The 23,635-nt window shown below is 39.6% G+C and overlaps 2 protein-coding genes and 2 long non-coding RNA genes across 4 annotated transcripts in view; 3 read left to right on the top strand and 1 right to left on the bottom strand.

The window, feature by feature from the left end:
- Nucleotides 1–3,858, top strand: part of LOC113028019 (SRC kinase signaling inhibitor 1) — a 140,941-nt gene extending 137,083 nt beyond the window's left edge. The window contains exon 21 of the mRNA XM_080305290.1: nucleotides 1,358–3,858. Within this exon, the coding sequence (XP_080161416.1) occupies nucleotides 1,358–1,363 (6 nt within the window). The 3' untranslated portion in view covers nucleotides 1,364–3,858. The remainder of the gene's footprint in view (nucleotides 1–1,357) is intronic.
- Nucleotides 3,859–7,307: 3,449 nt separating this feature from the next.
- LOC145430358 (uncharacterized) lies at nucleotides 7,308–11,098 on the top strand. The gene is made up of 4 exons (XR_013910887.1): nucleotides 7,308–7,510; nucleotides 8,247–8,434; nucleotides 8,511–8,666; nucleotides 8,837–11,098. It is a non-coding gene; the product is annotated as an uncharacterized LOC145430358 (long non-coding RNA).
- Nucleotides 11,099–15,985: 4,887 nt separating this feature from the next.
- On the bottom strand, nucleotides 15,986–18,510 carry LOC145430357 (uncharacterized). Its single transcript, XR_013910886.1, has 2 exons — nucleotides 18,372–18,510; nucleotides 15,986–18,229 (listed from the first exon to the last, which is right to left on the bottom strand). It is a non-coding gene; the product is annotated as an uncharacterized LOC145430357 (long non-coding RNA).
- LOC113028466 (uncharacterized) lies at nucleotides 18,425–22,140 on the top strand. Its single transcript, XM_026178754.2, has 2 exons — nucleotides 18,425–18,877; nucleotides 20,879–22,140. Exon 2 carries the CDS (start codon nucleotides 21,024–21,026, stop codon nucleotides 21,978–21,980), a length of 957 nt encoding a protein of 318 aa, XP_026034539.2. The 5' UTR covers nucleotides 18,425–18,877; nucleotides 20,879–21,023; the 3' UTR covers nucleotides 21,981–22,140.
- The last annotated feature ends 1,495 nt before the right edge of the window (nucleotides 22,141–23,635 follow it).

The raw sequence follows: 23,635 nt of genomic DNA, 5'->3' as shown, positions 1-23,635 counted from the left end.
TTTTCTCAGGAACACCCCAGAGCCCCGGCTAATACCGAGCTGTGGTCAAAGGAAAACTTGCTTCTGCTACACCTTATCTTTCCTCCTACGTCACGTTCCTTTCCTCGTCTCCTCTGCCTGTCTCCTTTTCTTTTTCCACTGTTCTACTCTCTTCATTACGTTTCCTTTCATCCCTTTTTTCTTCGTCCAGTCGTTCCTATCCTTATCCATCCCTTCTTTATCTCCCTCATGATTTCTTCTCCTCTTTCCTTATCTCCCCTTCGTATCTTCTTCATTTTTCATTTCCTCATTCCCACTCATTTCCACCTCTGCTTCCTCCTTCCATTCCCATTCTTCTCTCTGCTTTCCTTTTCTTCCATCTTTTCTCAATCTGTTTTAACCTGTTATTCCATCGGCCTCATTCCCATGTTTCCTTATCCTTTCCTTCCTTTCCCTTCCTATCTTTATTCTCACTCATGCCTTTCTCCCTTATCTCTTCTTTTTGTTTCCTTCTTTATCTCCTTTCCATCCTTTTCTTTTAGATTTCTCTCCCTCATTCCTCATTTGATCTTGCCGTTCTTGTTTCCTCTATTTTGTACTTCTCATCTTTCCTTTTTTCTTGTCCCCACTTCCTCTTTCCTTGCCTTTTACATCTCTTTCTTCCTCGTCTTCTTTCCTCATCCCTGGCTACCTCTCCTTTTCTCCTCTCAATGTTTCCTACTCTTGTCTCCCCTTGCTGTTTATTCTCCTCTCCTTTTTTAGCTTCTCTGCTCATCCTGTCTTCTTCCTCCCTGTCCTTCTTGTCTGATGCATTTGTTTCCTTGTGTCATAATCTCATTCCTCCTTTCCTTGTCACCCCTCGTCATTTTTCGTCTTCTTGTTTTCTCTCCTCGTCTCCTTTTCATCCTCCTTCCACTCCCGTTTCCTCTTCCTCCTGTCACTGCGTCACACACAGAAGAGGAAGAAGAGCTGAATAAGGGCAGATTTTCTGTCCCTCGTCTCTGACAGCAGCAGCTCTGTGATCATTTCTGCCCGTCTGCAGCCCAGCGACAGCTTCGCACTCTTCTCTCTAGTCTACCCACAAGCACAAGGGCTGTCACGCCGATGCACCAAAAACCTGACGTCCCCGGCGGCCAATCACATCGAAGCGGAAAGTAGTGGTAGCGCAGGAGGGGGACAGGGAGGGGGAAGGGGCGGTGGAGGAGATCATAAATCATGGATGATTTAACAGAAACTTGAAATACATTTGTCTGTTTGTAAAATTTGATTTTTGTCTTTTTTTCTTTTTTCCCTTCCCTTTCACCGCTTCTCGTTTCCATTCTAATTTTTTCTTCCTTTGCTCCCGAATCTTCCCTCTCTGCTTGCTTTTTTGGGGCAGTGCTGAGCTTTTGTCACCGCTACAGCAGAAACGCCGCTCATTGATCTGGGCGATCATCATCACCACATCACCATCAGTTTCGCTGACGTTTTCCCCTCGCTGCTTTTTCGCACATCATTTTGGTCCGTGAGCCAGTCTCCTTTCTTCCTCCTCTCTCTCCTTGCTTTGCCTTTTTTCATTCTCTGTCTGTTTCTCAGGTCTCTCAGGCCTCAGCTGGACTAATAACGTGAGGAGTGAGTACTCGGATCGTTCTGGTTTTGGACTCCTAAATCCTAGCTCAGACCTTGAAGGTGTGACATTTTGTCATTAGCGTAATTTGCCTGACTCTCTCGGCTGCTGCAGAGGTCGTTTTCACATTAAGGAGCCAAATTAAAAGGGTAAAATTTATTCTGCACATTTGGAGGTTTTTCCATCGGCTCCAGACCTGCGTTGTGAAGCAGTGCGAGGATTTCACCTCTAACATGTATGTCGCAAATCCATCTTTTACCATAACTAACAGCTAAACACAATACCTGTGTCCCAGCTTCGCACCGGCTCAGCTACTTTAAAAAATAACTTTTACGCTCAGTAAAAAAATGCTGCTTTGGGGGATTTTTGAACAAGAATATACAAACAAAGCTTAAAAAGACAGGGCAAAAAAACCTAAAATTTGTGACTATGCCGAAATGCATATGATAAGCAGTAACACAGCAACAGAACCATAAAAATGTCAGAGCTTTCAGTGAGGGAGGATAGATTTGGGTGCCTAGCCGGAGCTTGGAACGTCCACGATGAGTGACCAACAGTTAGCTACAAAGTGATGCATAACAAACAAACTTTTACTACTTTTTTAAACTTTTACTATTTAACTAGTCATGCATACTGCGAGTTTTATCCTCTCTAACCACGCCCCCTTTTCTAAGTCACACGCCCAGTGACTTTAGCCACTCCCACTCATTCACTCCCATTTGTAAAATAAACAATGCGAAATATTTGCAACTCCAGTCAAAAATAAAATGATGAAAATGATGATCATTACTAAAATAAACTCTCCTCTTCGCAGGTGTGTGAAAGTGTGAAACTGGGACACAGCGAATCGTGTTACCCTTACCTTTTGTCTGCAACACGTGTGTTGTCAGAGTTTAACCCGTTCCCAAATCGGTGTGTTATAAAAGTTTTAATGAATGTGACAAGTCGTGTTTGGATTAAAGCGCAGAAATGCAGCGAGCTGAGACGAAAGGTTTCATGTAAACCGAATCTAAAGTGACAAGATAAATAATCCTGCGCGCACCCGGTGCTCGACGCGGTGCGTGACATCTTGCTGGAGGGAAATCTGACACTGACTGTGTATTTATACCACCGGCACACAGTAAATTACAAGCAGACATTTTATTATATAGTTAATACATTTATGGAATGTATTAGTAGTGTCAGAAATAGCATTAAAAGCTAGCACGCAGTTAAAGTATAACCTAAACCACTTCAGATATATTGTATGTATATTAACAATCATTTAGTTTAAATTTGGGAGAGAACATGTAAAAAAGAAAAAAGTGTCATCTATGTTTTATATAATCAAGCTTTTTTTGTATTTTTATACTTGAAGAGGATTCATACGCACGTTTAACACATTTATTCTGTAAATTTTTATTTTTCTGCGTTAAAGATTTCTTTATTTTTTCTGCTAACCATGAAACAAACCATTAACACATTGTATCGTAGAGACCAGGAGAGGCGCCAGATGCTCGCGGCGGGCAGGAACATGTATAGAAAGCACATGAAACAATCACCTCTCTGATAGGATGGCCTCATTTTGTAGCTGTTTTCCTCTACTATAACCAATAGTGTGCATACACTACACAGATGATACAATTCAAACTGTTTATCGATGGTTTCTTGATGAATGTGTGATTGTTCAAACCATTTGTGGGTGTTCAAATCATGTATATAAACCCAGATAATATATAACAAAATGGATTTTATGTGAAACTTTTATAGAAGGAATTAAAAAAAGAGGAAAAAACTCTCCAAAATGGCATGCATACTGTATACATTCCTGGAAATCTGCACGCTGGGTCAACAGAGGTCTCATTTTCTTGTCAAAAATTCTGTGTATACTTGTGAGTGTATGATAGAGTAAAACAAAAATTGTACAGTTACTTAGATTTTTGTATTATGTTCCAAATGGCAAAGTAAAGCCCCCAGAGAAAAAAAAAGAAAAGAAAAAACACGACTATTATACCTTCAGAGAAATGAACGATATTGTATATCAACTAAATGATGAGTGGTGCTTGCTGTGTGGGGTAAGTGTTGTTTGTGAATCGTGAAGAAGAATGATAAACTACTACAAAGTCAGTATAACTAAAGACCAACTAAACAGTGCAAAAACACTGCGCAACTTTGTGTGTGGAAGCTAAAAGTTGCTGCTTCGTGTGAGAAAAACCAACCGAATGAAAAAGGTTGCTGCTTTTGTACATCCTGTTGTGTTTTTGTGACAATAAAGGTGACCCTCTTATAAACGACGAGTGTCGGCGCCTCATTTATTTGACTCGGGCAGCTCATCCTTAATAATGAATGATAAATGTATTACCGTGTAACGATGAGAGGAACCGCTTTAATCTTGTTGATTCTGGAGCCTTCCCTCTGGACAAATAAAGGTCTCAGATTAGTTTAAACACTAACCAAATATGCGCTCGGTTAAACCTGAGCTGCGGTGTGATGAGGTCGGATCAACTTTCATTTAGATTAGATGAAAGTTTAATGAATTATGAAGGGAAGCCGAGCGTAATGAAGAAGATTAACAAAGAGAAGGTGTAAGCCTCTAAACATGCTGGTATTTATGTGGCTAGAGTCATCTGAAGGTGCTTTACTAGTTCATACATAGTACAAAAGAATTTGGAAAACCATGAAAAGTTTATTTATTTCACAATTCAATTAAAAAGGCAAACTTTCACATTTACTCATATATTGTGTAAATCCCCCTTTTTTGCTTTACTTTGAATGATGGTGGTTTATAGGTTAGGAAAAATCTGAAATCCAGGCATCAAGTTATTAGAATCCATCAAAAAAGGATATGTAATTGTAGAATGTTTAGCTGATTTTAGGGTTTAGAAATGTGTTAACATAGAATGTAGAACTATTGTAGAGACACTGCCCTCAATATAATAAAGGCCTCACTGTGTTGTGAACTTAGGAGTAGATTGTAGGAGACCCCTCCCCCACTTGAACTGTGAGAGTAAAACAGAGAGGAGTTAATGCTGAGTGGAATTTCCCCAGAGGATGTTTGGGTGGGGGTCTCAACATTTGTAACTGGATAACTGTCGTCTGGAAGAGAGATGGGTTTTATGACCTAGGGAGTCACCTACACCCACAGTGTTTTAACTGTCACGCACACACATCCACACGCACACTCACTCATGTGCACTCATACATACACACAGGTATGCATACACAGTCACACACGAGCACTCACATAGACACGCGGGAATGCGCACATGTAGGCATTCATGTGCTCGTGCACATAGACACAGACAGAGTTTGCAGCACACCGTGGGGGGTTTTATGATGGGGACGCCTCTATAAAGCTGGCTGTAACTAACAAAGGGGTGAAGATTTGGAGAGGGACACCGGCCTCGTCTTCCCTTCTAGAAGTGCATGCTTAAATGAAGATGAATAAAGATTTTGTGAAATGACTACTGAGTCCCGGTGCCGTCTCTGGAAGTTTCAACGAATAAAAGAACCGGGGTAAAACTGATTTCTCAAACGTCCAACTTATGAAGAGCATGTCTGTATTTTAAGGTTGGCTGTTTCTAATCTTCCAGGTCCAGTCTGACAACAGTCAGCAAACCGTTTTCTAGTTATTCGACAATATATGGAGGCGCTAAGTCCTGCCAGACAAGTTATCAGCAAACGGAACCACAAAGTGCTCTAAAATATCTTCCTAGACATGGTGTTGACTTTGGACTTGATAAAACACAGTGGACCAACCCACACCAGCAGATGACAGATGGCCCAAAGTCTCACAGATTGTGGAACATTTACACTGGACTTCACGCACCTTGGATTCAGTCTGTCTCCAGTCTTCCTCCAGACTTTAGAACTAAATAAAATGAAAACTTTACCTTGATCTGAAGAAGACTGTTATGCTATTATTCAGAGGTGGTTTGATATCAGTAAGGGGACAGTGAGGTGGCCCCTGATGCTCTAACACAAGCCTCAGTCTGCTGCTTGTGAAGCTCTGCTGAGATCTTGACTCAACTTTTCCTTAGAGTCCTACTTTTCCCTTTGGTAATCCCCAACTTTCCATTAATAAGCTTCAGTACTGTCTTAAAGCACTGTGTGGCAGGCAAGATACGGACTCAAAATGCACGACTCAGGAGACAGAATGTGAAAAAAAGGCAGTTCTAATGCTGAAGACTTTCCAAAATACAAAAATAGGGCAGGGCTGGAGCCAGGAATATAAAACTAGGAGTCTAGGGAACGCGACAGAACAGAGGAGCACACGGCGTTGAGTAAGGATGTGACAAAGGACAAGAGGAGATTCAGAGAATAAATACACACCGGATAAAGAGGGGAGTGGAAACAGCAGACAGCACAGCTGGAACAAATCAGAGATAACAAGACAGGGAAGTCAAACTAGATAGAAATCACAAGAGACCATCAAAATAAAACTGGAAATAACCAAGACAGAGACTCAAACATCTGAGACTGACAGAGACATAATACAGACATGGAGACAAGACTAAACGAACAGAATAGGATCACAAAAGGGAAATACCGAACCATATTTAGCTTAGAGCAAACAAGGCACTACAGACACACAACCCAACTCGAACATAACCCTGGAAGATATAATAAATCAAGGGAAACAGGAACATTAACACTGATGTAACAAAACGAGAGAAACAAATGTCTTCAAAACAAACGGTATCACAAATCCACGGAGAAATTCAAGACCCAGGGGCCAAGACAAATACAGCAAGCCTTTTCAGCTGCGCCCTTCTGTGGCTTATTCACATCATCTGAACAACTGTCAAGTCTGCAGACTTCCCCATGATGAAAAAAGTTCTTTTTTGTATTTTATTATCTACTATCAACGTTGCCTTTGCCCTACATATTACACCACGTATAAAGACTGAAATTACAGTCACACCTACTCTGGTAAGAAAATCAACTGAAAACAAACAAACATTCAAAATGAAACAGAAAAATGCAAAACTTGTCAACAATTTGCACAGTTACAGTGTTGTCCAGGTCCTTTTTGCTGCCAGAACAGCCCGGACCTGTCGAGTCATGGACTCCATCAGACCCCTGAAGGTGTGCTGTGGTATCTGCACCAACATGTTAGCAACAGATCCCGTAAGTTGAAAGGTGGGGCCTCCATGTTGGACTTGTTTATCTAGTTCTGTCTCTACCTCACTTGTGGACTCAGCTTCTATTTTTACTGATCCCCCTTTTGATTTACCGCCATTTAGTTCCTGCAACTACTAATGGTTAACACAAAGAGTCCTTTTTCAGGGTCACAGTGAAAATAAAAAAGGAAACACAGCTGTATAAAGTGTTGGCTAAATCATAGACTGCTTTAACTTGGTAGTTTTCTCATCTGGATTTGAAAGGCCAACGTTTCATATCGTTTACACATCTGGATCCTTTCATACGCATTTGTTTGTTCAGGCTTTTACTGTGAAGTTTCTGTTAGAGAAGAAAAAACTGAAAAAGATGGCCAAAGATCAGAAATAACAAGATGAGTTTATATGCAAATTATATAAAGTTTTTTTTCTCCAGAGGCCACACTGAACTTTCACACCTTGCATTGATGACGCAGTCATGTATAATTATATCTTCACATATTTAGTTTTAGTTTTTTGCATGCTGTGACTTAGAGTCCGCCTTTATCTTAACTTTGGCACTGTTTCCTTCAGCTTACCGAACAGGCTACATTTCAAAGTCAAGCTCTTGTCAGGCGTTCCCAATCATCTGCAATTTATTCATATAGAACAGGAACATAGCTTCATACCAGCAGCCCTTCCCTCTTACTCCGATCCTTGACTTCCTGATTCCTGCTCTGAACTAACCCCAGCCTAATATTCTCTTTTACCCACTTCTGTGAAAGTGCTGTCTGTTTCAAGAAGAAAGAACCAAAAGCATCGTTGAGGCATCGAAAGACAGATAACAGTGAGTATGGATGAGCCTCAAAATTAATCTAAGTCATCATGACCCTAAATATAACCTGTGAGAATATGTCATTTTGTTTTAAATTGCTCTCCTAAGGCTGGGTAACGACACGGGGGTCAGGGTTTGGGATAGAGGTCAGGTTTTTTTTTTTGTCCTTATTATTATTCATAATTAATTTATACCATGTACAAATGTTTACTACGTACGATACAATACACTAGAAGACATGCATATGCACAAAAAGTGCTGTGGGAACGTATTGTTATGTGCAGTGTTATGTTACCACATGAATTTAATGTCAAACATTTCAATAGCAACTTAAAAGGTTGTCAAGCATTTGGGAAAAACAGAAGATGCAAAGATAACTGATTTGAAATGTGACAAGGCTGTTGTACAAATTTAATCAGTCAGATGAAGGGTGATAAAAAAACAACCTTCCTGAAAAAAACAGGTTTGTTTTATCACTCTTCATCTGACTGATCAAATTTATGTGGTTGAATAAAATCTAGTCACTTCAGAATGTATTCAAATCTCCCCCCCTCATTTATTAGACTGTAGATTTCATAAACAATGAATGAGATTGTTTGAGACAGTCATGGCTGAGTCATCCAAACTCTGGGGACCCCTGACGATTGCCCCTTTTCCACTAGCACCTTTTTGCCTCGACCAAACTCTAATAGGTTTTTAGAGTTTTCCATAGAGTTTACCAGGTACTTTTTTGTACCTACTTTCCCAGGGTTCCAAGTGAGCTGAGTTGGGTCAAAAATGTGATGTCAGCAGATGGAAAGTCACCGATTGGCCAGGGAGTGACAATCACTGGCTAAGTCATGAAAGCAACCCGTTCACGAAGAATCAAACCCTATTTTTGAAACGAGAGAAGTGGGCACGCACAAACCAACACGGTGGTCTGACACTGAGGAGCAGGTATGCCATCACCTCCATGTCCTTCATTTTTGTGTTGTGTTTGTGCGGCAGGCAAATGACATCACAGCTCTTTCAGGCTGCCTCGCTATAACAACCCCACCCAGACTGAGGTGTGACTCGGTTGTATTGGAAAACAAGCAAAACCAAGCAGAGTAAAGTCGAGCCAAGCAGGTGCTAGTGGAAAAAAGGCACGACATGATCATTTTCTCATTACGACGTCTCCAGCTAACAGGTGGGCTATTGGCTAACTTTTACAATTTTGTGCTTTCACAGCACAAAATACTGAATTTTAAGGCAGTGCAAAATTAAAAAACAAAACAAAAAAGGTGTTAGGGGTTCATTAAAAAGAGTTTAAAAAGACGTGAATCATCTGGTTTCACGTCCTGTTATTTTTCTTTGCAGGGAGGAAAATACTAACATCGGCCACTTCAAGGACAAGAACTTGATTTATTTATCTTCTTCTAAACAGCAGTTGACTTTATATTTAGCTTGAGGTGGATTATTGTGCAGCGCACACATAAAAATGGAAATGTTTTGGGCCACATTTGGATTCACGGCTTCAACTGACCTGGATGAAAATGGCAAAGCACGTTTGGAGAGATTTAGGAGGCTGTACGACCAACTTGAAGATGGCCTTGGGCGAGATTCTAAGTGCTTTGTACAGGCAGCTGCTGCAGATGATGCAAATCTGGAGGGTTCTCGGAACGAGGTGGTCCAAGCTCCGTTTGTTTGGTTTGGAGGCACTTTTAGTGGAACTTTTGGAGGCATCATTGGTGCAACATGTGCCACTTTGGGAGCGGTTTGCGCAATGATTTACTCCAAACTTTGTGGAGATGTTGATACAGTTAGTGCAACGGTTGGCTTTGTGAGCAGCGTATTTGGGGGAGTAGTCGGAGGAGCGTTTACCGGTGCAGTTAGTGGGTCGGTGAATGCGGCAGCTTTAGTAAAAGATAGAGAAGATTATGGCTTTTTTGGCGAAGTGTTATGTTTCACTGTTGGCTGGGCAATCGGTCACGGAATCGGCCGCTGTTTTGGTCGGCAAGTAGGTGCAGCAGGTGGTGCTATAGGTGGAGGATTTGGGGCTTTGTATGCAACGAGAGCCACAGTTCGTATAAGCAGAAGTTTAATCAAATATAATTATAAGAAAAATCGAAAAGCAGAAATGATGAGGAACGCTAGGGGAGACAAAAGCTTCCAAACACTTGTAAAAGAGTTGAAAACAATAGAAAAGACTGTCAACAACATGTTCTCCAGCGATGCTGTGAAAGACGTCGTGGATTAGGGTGCAAAGATTCTGACTGCTGTGACAGGGATGGAGAAGTGTGTGACGAACGGTCAGTGGACGGCAAACGGTCAGAGTTCCTCTCCTGTTTTTAAGAAGCACCAATCCCAGAAGAGCTGCAGAGGATGAGCGAGGGAGTGGAGAAACTCTGAGGCTGTCGGTGAAACAGCAGCTCTGAACATTTAGTGTTTATATTTAGTTGATTTTTTTTCTGAGTTCCTAAATTCTCTTTTTGATTCATTAATTTTTCCAAAATGCTACAATATCGAAACTCAACCCTTTTCTTGTTAAACATGTCAGTGGGATTTGGGGATGCTTTAACAACTGCTGTCAGATTTCTGTGTAATGTTGTTTAACTACTGTTGTTCTTTCTACTTTGTGCTCTTTATGATGCTTGTTACCCCCACAGAGAGGGGAAATCCCTGCCCTCTCAGATACTGTTCAAAGATGAAGGCAAGGCAAGTTTATTTATATTGCACAATTCAACAACAAGGTGATTCAAAGTACTTTACAGAGACATTAAAAAACAAAAACAATAAAAAGCATGATTTAAAATTGATAAAAAAAAACAGTAGATAAAATCAGTAGTTAAAATATAAGTTTTGAGATTTAAGCTTAAAAGTGTGGATTTTGTGTTTTTATTCAAATGCAGCTGAGAACAGGTGAGTCTTCAACCTGGATTTAAATAAACTGAGTGTTTCAGCTGATCTGAAGCTTTCTGGGAGTTTGTTCCAGATATAAGGAGCATAAAAGCTGAATGCAGCTTCTCTGTGTCTGGTTCTGACTCTGGGAACTGATAAAAAAAACGGATCCAGATGACCTGAGGGATCTGGAAGGTTCATGGGTCAGAAGGTCACTGCTATAAAGTGACTGCTATAAAGATTTAATTTATAGCTTTATACAAATAAAGCTATAAATTAAATCTATAATGATACTTTTACACTTTTTAAATGTAAAATGATTTCTGGTTAACTTTTGCTCATTACACCTCTGCTTCTTTTTACAAAGAGGCTTGTCTGATGTTTCCTTATTTGTCTCGTTGTAATCATGTGGAAGTGGCACAGTTTCACAGCAACAGGCCCGCCCTCCTCCTCTGAACACTCCCCAACCTCAAACATTACTTTCACTATTTCTGTGCAAGTGTAGTTCATTTTGTGAAGAATGCACCAAATGTAATGGAAATGTCTCTCTGTCAAGCTGACCTTACTTACTGAAAGGCTACATAGTTTGTTAATAGAGCTCCAAAGACATACCACATGTTGATGTACAGCAGAAGGTTTCACACACTGCTCTGAATTTGTTTGGTTAACATATCAGATAAGTAACTCGTCTCTGTTGTTTAAATTGTTTGTAAAGGGATAAAATAAAAATATTCATGAATACCTGGTGGTGTGCACCTCGAGCTTTGTGTCAACAGTGGGCTCGACTGGCTGATTGGATATGGGGCCTAAACAAAAACCTAGAACCTAAACAGGGAGGAAACTAGAAACAAGTATAAAGTAACTGAACTTGACACAACTACATGGGAAATCAGAGAAGGCCAGGACAAGCTCAACATGGAGACACGACTGGGAAATCAGAAAGGGATCACAGAACATAGTAACTAAATATTACCAAAAACCAAGCACAGGTACTTTGTTACTGTGCTTAAGTAGAATTTTCAGGTAACGGTACTTGAGTTGTTTTTTTCTGACAACTTTTTGATTTACTCCCTACATTTTAAATCAAATATCTACTTTCTACTCCTTACATTTTCAGAACAGGCTTGTTACTTTTAGTTTAAGGTATTTGAGGCTAGTTATTAGTTAGTTATTCAAGTCACTACGAACCTTCAAACATCAAACTGATTTGCGCCTAAACAGTAAAACATCAAAGGGAATCCTGTTTGTGTATTAATCACCAGGTAAAAAGAGATAAAAGAGGCAAAACTGTATACAGTGGTCCTTCGCTTTAACACGGTTCACCTTTCGCTGCCTCGCTGCTTGGCTGATTTTTTTTTTCGGTGCAGTTTTGCATGCTTTTTGTTTTTACAGCACGTTGTGTTCTCCGTCCTGATTGGCTGTAGAACATTGTCAATCAATCTTGTGCCGTGTCTCCTGTCCAGTACAGAATGTGTTCAGTTTGTCAAATTTAGATAAATCTTTGATTGCTAGCAGTGTGACTCTGAAGTGCTGCACTGTATGTTTGTAAGTTTTCCCTCCAACAAACACAACAATGTCGAGGAAACGTTTTGCACTGTCAAAGGCACCTGCAGTAGCACCCAGAAGGCAGAGGATGATGATAACCATCGCACAAAAAAATTGGACTTCTGGACATGCTAAAGGAAGGTAGAAGTTACCGTATTTCCCAGACTATACGGCTCATTAAGCGAAACAAAACATTCAGATAAGTCAAACTTTACTCAACTCATTCTTCTTGCTTCCTCCACTTCAGTACCATTGATTCATTAATGTTGAATTCTCTCACAGCTGCTCTATTCTCATGTTCTGGACCTGAAAACAGGGTTTGATCTTTGGTTTCATTCTATAATAGTGGACTTATTTTTCTACGAAGGTTTGACTGAGGGTGTGTAAACAAGAGAGAAAAGTGTGTAAATGTTCCTGCCTGTCTGAGAAAAGTGTATAAAGTGTGCAGTGAGGGGTTTTACAGCCTTAAAATGGTTAATAATAATAATTGTAAAAAATGAAGTCGGCTACTTTGCGGATTTCACCGAGCGGGAGCGTAACTCCCGCGATAAACGAGGGACTGCTGTACCACAGTCAGGGGTTAAAGTGGGCCGGGGGGTTATTTATCAATATTTAAGGACTGCAGGGGTCCATAAGTTGCGGTACTTTGGCATGAAGGGAGTGATATTTTTTAAATCTCAAGTTATTTGAAATGCAACCTTTTTATCAGCTTGAGACACATTAGCAAACACACAACCTGTTTGTGTGCAGTCTGTCACACAGTGTGTTGTTAGCTAAAGGTGCAGCTGCTGTATTTTACAGGAAGAGAAAAGAAACAGTGAACTTCACTCAGAGATGGAGAAAGATAAGAAAGGCATGACAGACCAGGAAGAAGAGCGCTTCGATTTAAAGATAAGGACTGCTCAGTGGCGATTGATAAACTGGAAATATAAAGCTTAGATGTAAGCCCTCAAAGGTTCAACGAAAATATTCAGGAAACTACTGCAGGTTAATGCAGGATGAACAGGTTAGTTTGCTGTACTGTGATGGACTTAAAGTTTCTCCCACTGTAACCTCTTCTATACTCAAGTCACCCTCTACAACGGAAGCAACAGAAAACAGAGTTTTCTCAGCTCATGTTCTACTTAACTGATTAAACCCAAGAAGATTTATAAGAAATAAAAAAAGGTTTGTATTTCTATGTACTAATATAATTTTATTGTTACAGTACTGGATCTGCAACTCAGTGTTTTGTGTATTTTAGTTTTATTCTTTGATTATTGTATGTTCTGAGTGTTTCCTGTTTTATGTTCTGTAAAAGTCTGTTGTGTCGTTATCATTGTTTTTAGGTTCCCTTCGGCTGTAACGTCGTTAGGCTCATTTGTGTCTGCTGCTTCCTCATGTGTTTCCACTCTCCCTGATCACTAGGGCTGGGTATCGTCACTGATTTCTAGAATCGATTTGATTTCGATTCACAAGGTTTCCAATCGATTCGATCCAATTCAATTCGATTTGAATCGGGTCAATTTTGCCTCAGACAGTCAAAAATATGGTAATTCTGATCGCGTATCAGTACATTTCCATATCTTTATTTCTATAAAAAGAAAGCTGACACTTGCGAGACTTTATCAAAGGTGTGAGCATCACAGCAGATGCTTTTGTGTCAAAGTAACAGGATAAAACACAGAAAAACATGAAGGCGACTTTCCTGGCCTGATTTTATAGCAGATGGCCTTAAAATATTCTGCAGTAGATCAAAAATGAAAGAAAACCATTAATCAACACATGAACATTACCTGATGCTGCTGAAGTGAAGCAGAGCAAAGTTACAGAGGTTTTATTAGAGACACAGCTGAGCCTTTTGCAATTTTGCATAATTTTAAAAAGTTTAAATTTGTTCAGTAACCTATTAAACAGCAGAAATGAGGTTTTCTTTTCGGAAGTAAGTAAAAGGAAAAAAACATCGGCCGACAGCCTGTAAACAACGGTAGACTTGTGCGTAACAAGCAAGCGAATAATGTAGAAAACTGATTTTTAGACGGGAAACTGAGAGAAAGAGAGAGAGAGACAGCAAGCTCTGCATGAAGTGTGATTTTATTGTGGTGGAAGCAAAACAGGAAAAGTAAGAGTGAATTCAGGATCATTTGTTCCACGGGCTGCACAACAGTCAGGTGCGGTGGTAAGGTGGACTAATGGGCATAATAATGCCCTTTCACAAGCTTGCCCACACACTCAAAAACCAAATCACAACATAGAAAAAATTCAACTCAATTTAAAGCAAATTAGCCAGAATTAAACTGAATTAATATGGAGTGAACTGAAACCAAAATACAACAGCTTACCTCTTAAACTGACAGTAACAAGAGAAAAGTTTTCAAAATAAAATGCAGCAGTATTCACCCAAATAAACTGCTCACAAAGCCAGCAGTCGCACCGACCGCGTCAACATCTCATCAAAATCAGCTGAAAGCTGCTGCACAAACTGCCCCCAAAGTGCCACATACTCCACCAATGCAGCATCCATAAACTCCCCTCCAACTGCTCCACATATAGTAAATAGTGCTTGGAGCCTTTTCACAAAACTCTCCTCTCTTTCTTTGTGTGGAAACTGACTGGTGAAGATGTTTGCATTCACTGTAGAGCCACATGTCGCTGCTGCACACAAATCCACATGTAACTGAAAGCACGTCTGCCTGAGTGGGAATGAGAGGACAGGCTCAGAGGTAGTTTGACATTAATAAACAGAGTTCTTCTCCTTGAAGAGATTCAGGTTAAGAGTCTTTCCCTGAAAATAAAAAAAAAAAAGATTTGAAACTTGTCCATCAGATTCTGATTTTTCTTTTTCCAATTTTGCTTTAAAATCTAACATTGTTTACCGTCTAAAACTTGTCAATGTGTGAAAACCCCTCAGACTCTATTGAAATGGTAGACAAAGCCACTAAATAACCAAAGACAAGCTTCAAAATCAGAAAGGTACCAAAGCTTGGTGTGCACTGTGATGATGTGTGCTGCAGCAGGCAGGAGGAAGGACCCAAATGCAGGACTCTCATAGAGCAAAAGTTAAACTCAAAGCGGCAGCTTTATTTGCTGGGGAAAACTCGAACATGAATACAAGGAAACAAAACTAGAAACTCGAAGCAATAAGCACCAACTAAAAAACTGGGAAACTATAAAACAAAACTGTGAACAGAGAACTCGAAAGCCACCATTAACACAAGGAGAAAACGCAGCACGGAGAGGGTGTGACACAGCAACGATCAGGGGAAGACTAAAATACACAGGCAGGAACATGACAGGATGGGGAACTGGTGGAAACACTGTTGGGCCTAAAAGACAAAATAAAACAAGGGAAAGAAAAACTAGATACTAGGACAAGGACTATGAAAACAAAACAAGAAACACACAGACCGAAACTTAGACTGAGGACACACAAGCTTAACGCAGTAACTGGGGAGAATTGTTCATAAGCATAAACTCACAAAAATCCAAACTAGACACAGAAAATGACAACTAGAAACAAAACACTGGAAATGAGAACTAAAACACTAAGAAACGTGGAACTAACACTGAAAGCAGTTACACGGGGAGATGTAGACACACGCCAAGATAACTACTAAGGGGGGAAAGGACTACAATCACCAAGAGCTAAAGAAAACCCAAACTGTGAACAAGAATAATCGAATAATAAAATGACAGAGTCTGAAACACAAGTACAGTGACATGACCCATACCAAGAAGTGGCAAGACTGTCCAAGGGTCAGCCAGCCTGTCAGTCCCTGAGAGCACGATACAATGTCTGTTGATAGGTAGTCACACATGTGTCCAATGAAAAAAAAAAAAAAAACTTGTGAATTTCTTTCCATTGGCATGAAAATATGTCTTTTTTTATGCAGATCAGCTGTTGGATGTGATGCAATGACAAAATGAGTAAATGAACACACTACAGAGTGCATATCACTGAGTGCCAATTAAGGGACCAACGCGTGACTGAGGTCCATCCACATCAAACTCTTTCTGTCATGTCTGGTGACTCCATGTTTATGTTTTGTGTTTATCAATTTTTAGTGTTTTCTAGTTTTTTGGTGTTTGTTTTTTCTTCCAGTGTTTAGGTGTTCTCTGTGCGCCCTTTGTTTTCATGCTATTTTACTTGACGGTCCCTTGTCTCATGTCTGTGTCTCTAGCCTCCCCTTGTCTTGTCAAGTGTGATCAGTCCCAGCTGTGCTCTCCTCCTGTGTCCATTCCCTCGTTATCCCTCAGTGTATTTTAGCCCTGTGTTTCTCTCTGTTAGTGCCGCGTCGTCTCCTTATGCTGTGTGGGTTTCTCCTGTTGGGCTCCCTGAGATCACCATCCCTAGTTTCCCAGTGTTTTGCTTTTAGGTCCCAGTTTCTAGGTTTTAGTTTGGTTTTTTAAGTGGTTTTTTTGTGTAAGTTGCAGTAAAGCAGCCTCCTTCAGTTCATCCCCGTGTTTGAATTCTGCACTTGGGTCCTTTCTCCTGAGTGCCACAGCAGAGAAAGGACGGCAGTGACTACATTACATTCCTCCATGTAAATTCCAATTAGTAAGTTGTGGAGCAGGAAGTGAGCAAAGAATGTCCGTTTACATTCCTGCTGCAATTTTTACATTTTCCAACAGCTTTGTTTGTTTTTTCATGACAGAGTTCTAGGTTGACATTAAAGTGTATATTAACTCTCTGAGGTCTAACTAGTAATAACGAATGTGAAAATAAAACCAAAAAATCCCCCAAACGACATATTTGGTTTTATTAGGATTAATGTTTGTTTCATTGCTGATGAAGACTAAAACCTCAGAAGTTGAACCCGAGCCATGACAAAGTCGGTGTGGCAGCTTATTAACTAAGGTACCAAGCAAAACGTTCTTGCAAATTAGGAGTAAAATCTGATGTTTTAGTGCTGTTCACAAGTCATTATTTGCAAGTCTCAAGTCTCTAACGGCTGAAATTGATGTTCTAACGTCCAATAAACACCAAATGGTCTCCCCAAAACAACTTGTGTTATGTTATATGGTTTGTGCTGTATTGATGCTCCACAATTAGAGCACACTCACTTAAGAGGACTGTTTCAATAAACATGAATAAAAACAAGTAAAGTGAAAACTTGCTCAGTTGAAGTCGATAAATTTGAACTTTATTGTTTGTTACAGCTGGATGCAAGACTCGAGTCCCAAACCTCGACTCTGAGTCTTTATTGTACAAGTCCAAGTCAAGTCTGAAGTCTTTGGTTTTTTGAAGTGTAAACGGTTTTCAATGCATACTAGAATTGTTATCTCTATTGTACACTGACTGAAATACTTCAGAGAACAATAAAAAATAAATAAATGATATATCCTGATATTGTTATTGCAACAATGATGACTTAGACCTCCAAAAGTCACACTGAGTTTGCAATGTTTACCTGTACGCAGTGTTTCAATGAACCAGCAACTGTTTTCACCTCGGTGATGCCTTTGGTGCTTAGTTTTTAGATGATTCTCACACAGAAGGAGGCACAGTAATATCTGAGTAATCAGAAAGCTAAAGAATGGAGTGGAAGGGCGGGACTATTACTGTTCCAGTTCAATATGGTGAGAGGGCCACAAACAGGGACTGCCATGATTCAGCCTCTATAGAGCTGTAGCTTTAGTAGAAAGAGAACAATGGCACATAACAAATTTGGAGCCATGTTTAAACATTTAAAAAATTAAAAGTGTGAAGAATCATAACTTAATTTTACAGCGTCATTTATTTCAAATCAGAAAAGAAAACTCCACTGAAATAAGATCATTTAAATCGTCTCTATTTGCTGCAGCCCAGTTGTCAAAAGGGGAAAAAAAAACATTACTTGGTTATCTCTCCTCGACTTCCTTCTGATTTGCTGATCCTCCAAAATAAACATTGTTTTGCTGGTGGGCGGGGCTTCAGTGGCAGGGATATTCCCTCTCATTCACATTGTACACAGAGTGGACAAAAAATGAACCTTTATAATACAAACATCCTCCAGTGTAACAATATACATATATGATAGAACATAATGAACGACACAGGAAATCATTCCTGCCTGTTGCCATCTCTCTGTACAACTCCTCCATCTAACACGCTTTTTAAAATAATTTTGGAAAAACCTGAGGTGAAAAAATGCACATGGACTGAGATAAAAAATCAATAAATAAAACAACTATTTCTGACGCTTATTTTTGAAAATCATTGTAAAGCTCAAGCATTCACCTGCTCATCAAGTCTAACCTTGGTAGCATCTGGTAACATTTACATTGAATGCATTTATTCATCCTTTTGTATGTAGATGCTTTTACTCAGTTGATCCTTAAATTTTGGGTCTTGTGCGTTTTCCATTTCTGCAGGAGATCAGTGAATTAGCCAAAGACCTGTATTCATTTATAAAATGTGTCTGCACACTAGTTTTGCCTTTTTAATGAACTGAAGCTGGGATCAGAGTGTCAGTGGACACTAATCAGTGTTAAAGAGCTCTTTGTTTACCTTCAGGGACATGAGCTGGAGGCTTAAGATGATCCGCGACTCAATCAGCTCCACAAAGAGCAGAAAGTGAATTATTATGCAAAGCAGACTTCAGCTTGACCTTCATCCTCTGCTGTCAGGCGGACCCCTTCGGCTCGACTGGACTGATTTTAGACACTCAGTTCCTGAAAAACACACCTTATAAACCTCTTTATTAACATTATATTCTTTTACACTTTTATTTTTTTTTTTAATGCTTAAACGTCACTTACAATCAACTGTTCTCCCCTTTTTACTTTTGCATGCTGAAACACGCCCCATTTTTTTCCCCCTAGAGGCATCTGGGACTGTTTTAGTAACAGTCCGGCCCTGCTTTCACTCTTCCATTTCCTGCTTCCTCATCTGAACAAACCTCACGCTCTGCATACGTTACTTTATCTGATTCCATATGAACGACGCATTTCTAGGCATCGCTGAGCCGACAGCAGTCAGAGCTTCATTGAAATAAGTGGGGCAGCCGACAGACAGTGAGTACAGATGAACTTACAGAAGCACTGAATTGAAACTCCGGCTTCCTTGTCAGCGGCACGTCAAATTTAATCCCTCATTCATAACAAGTTCATACTTTGTACACTTATTTTCCACACAAAAATGTGTCACTTCAGCTCGTTGACTCAATTTAACACAAAACTATCAAGTTAACTTGTTCAGTGATCCAATAGCAGCTTTGTGTGCAATTATATATGTCAAAAGCCAAGCTGAGAAAAAACATATTCTGAAGATTTATTGCCACTTGCGTAACTTAATTCCTTGCATACACTAACACAAAAAAAGCCGTCACATAAGTAAAAGTGCCTGCTATGTGAAGATTCATAATTTTACAGGTACCTCTGCTCTCAGAGCTGCTTGCATGATTCAACCTTAATTTTGACATTTTGGAGAGCGTCAGTCAAAGGAAACCCGTTTTAAACCATATAGTTTTCAGAGTCCACAGTTATTGGTTGCTTTGTGAGATTAGTGTAATGTTTAGGAACTGTGGATCCTAGGGACAGCCTCTGCACTCCTGTCCCATTAGTCTGTGGTACAGTGTCATACCTTTTTAGATTGATTAAAAAGAAGAAGAAAAAAATTATAACAACGATCTGGAAAGGAAGTTTGTGAACAGAAGTTAACAACAGCGTTGGCCAAAAGAAGGAAACTTAAACAAAAATGCCGCACATCGTGCAGCGAGCATATGTAGTTGCACATACTGCTGAAAGTGCTTTAAAGCATGAATTCTTGAATTCTTCAGCTGTTTAAGATTGTTTCAGTATCAAAGTGAAGCCACTGATAAACCAGTCCATCTACCTGTGCAGAGCTGAAATAACAGCTAGAGTTAAACTGGCAAACTTCTCTTTCAAAAAGTCAACAAGAGATATCTACGGATGTGCAGCACAGATCAAGTCTCATTCATTAAAAACACGCTATTCAGTGGGAAGTATTTTACTCTGAACATCTCTACTAATCATAGATGAATAATCATAATGTCGTCAATATTATTGTTAATGTATATTAGATTAATTTTTATATTAAAATAAATATATAAAAAGTTAGATTCCAGTTTGTTTATATAAATGGGGAGTTCTACTCACACACTAGTGTTAGTTATGGGGTTCCACAGGGTTCTGTGTTGGGACCAGTTGTATTTATAATATTCGTGCTTCCCTTATGCTATGCCCTATTAGAAGGCACAGCATGCAAAGCAGTCCATATACACAGGACTGTGCAATAGTTTCAGGCAGGTGAGAAAAACATGCTGTAAACAAAGGGTGCTTTCAAAAATGGAAGTGTTAATCATGTATTTTCATCGATCAACAAAATGCAGTGAATGGATAAAAGAGAAATGTAAAACAAACTCGATGATGTTGAGATGTTAAGATGTTGTCTGTGGGGGCCAAACCATCACTTCCAGTACTCCTTGTTCTTCTTTACACTGACGATAGTTCTTAATGACTTTGGCTGTGTGTGTTTGGGGTCGTTGTCCTGCTGCAGAATACATTTGGGGCCAATAAACAATCATTTATATTTCTGAAAGCTTTCTTTGTTTACAGCATTTCTTCACACCTGCCTAAACATGGACTTTCTACCAAGAAAAAGTTTGTCTTCATTTTATTTCTACTATCAATTACCAGTGTTATGACATCAGCGTTTCAGCCACATCTGCTGGGTGTTTATGTTTAAAAATTGCTTATAGATTTGGTTTTAGACGGTGCTGAACAATGACATGTACAGTTTTCTTCTTTTAATTTAAATCTACGTTTGCTAACAATATTTAGAAATTCTTTAGAGAATCTTGGCAGTGCTCAGCTGTGGCAAACACCTAACAGTGGCATCAGAATTCAAAATCCCCTATGACGAGTTCCCCAGTCTAGGCCAAAAAGTTTAGATTCCCCAAAAGATCAAGTTGAAGCATTTTTTCTGCACAGAACTTTTTAGATGATGATAGTTTATCTCATAAGTTTCAGATCCTTTTTGTTTCTGACTTGCAGGAAGAAAAAAAATATTAACCTCGGCCTTTTCAAAGACAAGCCTCGATTCACGCATCTTCTACAACTTCTAAAGACCTGAACTCTCGACTTTGCTCACCAAGGTTTCTTCAGGTGTTTTTTGGGGGGCGGCAGCAGAAACGTAAAAATGTGGAGCACATTGAGATTCAACACTTCGGCTGACATCAGTAAAAATCTCAGAACAAGTCTGGAGACTTTTGTGAGGCTCTATGGCCAACGCAAAGATGATCTTCAGCAAGCTTCTGAGCATTTCATGCATGCAGCAGCTCTAGTTGATAAAAAGCATGAGGATGACAAGATGGCCCAGGCTCTGTTAGGTGTGTTTGGAGGGGCTATTGGTATAGTCTTTGGGGGTGTTACTGGTGGTGTATGGGCTGCTTTGGGAGCAGTTAGTGCAGCAACTTATGCCAAGTTTTGTGGCAACGTTAGTGCAGCAAGTGCAACTGTGGGCTTTGTAGGCGGTGTCTTTGGGGGAGTGGTGGGAGGAGCATTTTCGGGGTTTATTGGTGGATCAGTTGGTGTTGCAGCTCTAGCAGTGGGTATAGAAGCTCATGGGATCGTGAGTGATTCATTATGGTTTACTGTTGGCTTCGCCACTGGTGGTGCAACTGGTAGCACATTTGGCGGGTCAATTGGTGCAGCAGGTGGTGCTGTTGGTGGTGGTTTTGGTGCTTTGCATGCTACAAAAGCTGCAGTTTATCTGGTCAGAAAAGCCATCGATTTTCCTTCTAAAACAAAAGTTCGAAAAGGAAATGGAAAGCTAACGAAAGAAGTAGTCACCATGCAGAAAACTGGAGCAGATTTCATTAAAAGCATCGAACCGCTGGTGGACGAGCTAAAAACGGTGCAAGAGATTTGTGACCAAATGGCCTCCTGTGATGCTGTGAAAGGCGTCGCTAATCAGACTGCAAAGACTCTGGCTGCAGTGAACGCAATGGAGAAAACGATGAACCACAGTCAGATGGAGGCAGATGAGTCAGAGTTTCTCCGCTGTGTTAAAGAAGCATCGAGCCAATGCAAGATAATCCCTGTGGAGCTGCAGATGATGAGAGAGGAAGTGGAGAAACTTCTGGTTTCACTGTAGAAACACTGTTGCTGTCGGTGAAACAGGAGCTGTTCTGTTGTCTTGATGGTTTCATCTGTTTTACGTAGCTGTTCATTTGTTATTTGTTTAGTTTCTGTTTTTAACTGCTCATTTTGTAGTTCTTATACGCTCTTCATACAGAATCAGCTGTGTTAATATATGTTGGCTGTCTCATCTTTATACAAAATACTGTTATACTAAATTCTAAATTCAGAATCTGCACGTTACACTGGCAAAAACATAAAAAAAAACCTCTAACAAAAAGCTTAAAGTGGAATGACAGAATGACAAAGTTAAAAGAAATTAAAAATAATTACAAAAATAAATTATCTGGATCTAAAGCAGTTATACAGTAAAGTGAATATTTAACATATTTAACATACAATTAAATAAAAAAGATTTATATATATATCTATATATATCTATATATCTATATATCTAGATATATGGAGATATGGAGATATAGAGATATATCTAGATATCTATATCTAGATATCTATATCTCTATAGATATATCTAGATATCTATAGATATAGATAGATATATCTAGAGATATATATATATATATATATATATATATATATATATATATATATATATATATATATATATATATATATATATATATATATATATATATATATATAACACCCAGCGCGCCCCTGCGGGCGGTTTATCCTTCAAGCTCGGGTCCTCTACCAGAGGCCTGGGAGCTTGAGGGTCCTGCGCAGTATCTTAGCTGTTCCCAGGACTGCGCTCTTCTGGACAGAGATCTCCGATGTTATTCCCGGGATCTGCTGGAGCCACTCGCCTAGCTTGGGAGTCACCGCACCTAGTGCTCCGATTACCACGGGGACCACCGTTACCTTCACCCTCCACATCCTCTCGAGCTCTTCTCTGAGCCCTTGGTATTTCTCCAGCTTCTCGTGTTCCTTCTTCCTGATATTGCTGTCATTCGGAACCGCTACATCGATCACTACGGCCGTCTTCTTCTGTTTGTCTACCACCACTATGTCCGGTTGGTTAGCCACCACCATTTTGTCCGTCTGTATCTGGAAGTCCCACAGGATCTTAGCTCGGTCATTCTCCACCACCCTTGGGGGCATCTCCCATTTTGACCTCGGGACTTCTAGGTTATACTCGGCACAGATGTTCCTGTACACTATGCCGGCCACTTGGTTATGGCGTGGTTATATAGATAGATAGATAGATAGATAGATAGATAGATAGATAGATAGATAGATAGATAGATAGATCTATATCTATCTATATATATATCTATAGATATAGATATATATAGATATATATATATATATAGATATATATATATATATAGATATATATATAGATAGATAGATAGATAGATAGATAGATAGATAGATAGATAGATAGATAGATAGATAGATAGATAGATATTATTTTGTTATAAACAAAGATGTTAAGATTTCGCAGCGCCCCGCAGCCAAATCTTAATCTCCTGGCAGTCGTGTTGAAAGAGAAGTTTTTTGTTTTTACATTATAGCAGCAGTCAAACAGGATCTATAATACATGGGTAAACCTGTTTGTTTTTAGAACATGTAAGGATTTGTTAAGTTTGTTTAAGTGTATGAAGCTGTGTTTCAACTGGATTAAAAATGTCACTGGGGAGCTGCATT

This window comes from Astatotilapia calliptera, chromosome 8 (genome assembly GCF_964374335.1).
Source record: "Astatotilapia calliptera chromosome 8, fAstCal68.1, whole genome shotgun sequence".
Taxonomy (NCBI): domain Eukaryota; kingdom Metazoa; phylum Chordata; class Actinopteri; order Cichliformes; family Cichlidae; genus Astatotilapia; species Astatotilapia calliptera.
The sequence above is the reverse complement of the archived record's forward strand: the minus strand, read 5'-3'. Positions and strand labels throughout refer to the sequence as shown.

What these genes read in the sequence shown, in the direction of transcription:
- LOC113028466 (XM_026178754.2), top strand. Translation starts at nt 21,024, where the DNA reads ATGTGGAGCACATTGAGATTCAACACTTCGGCTGACATCAGTAAAAAT.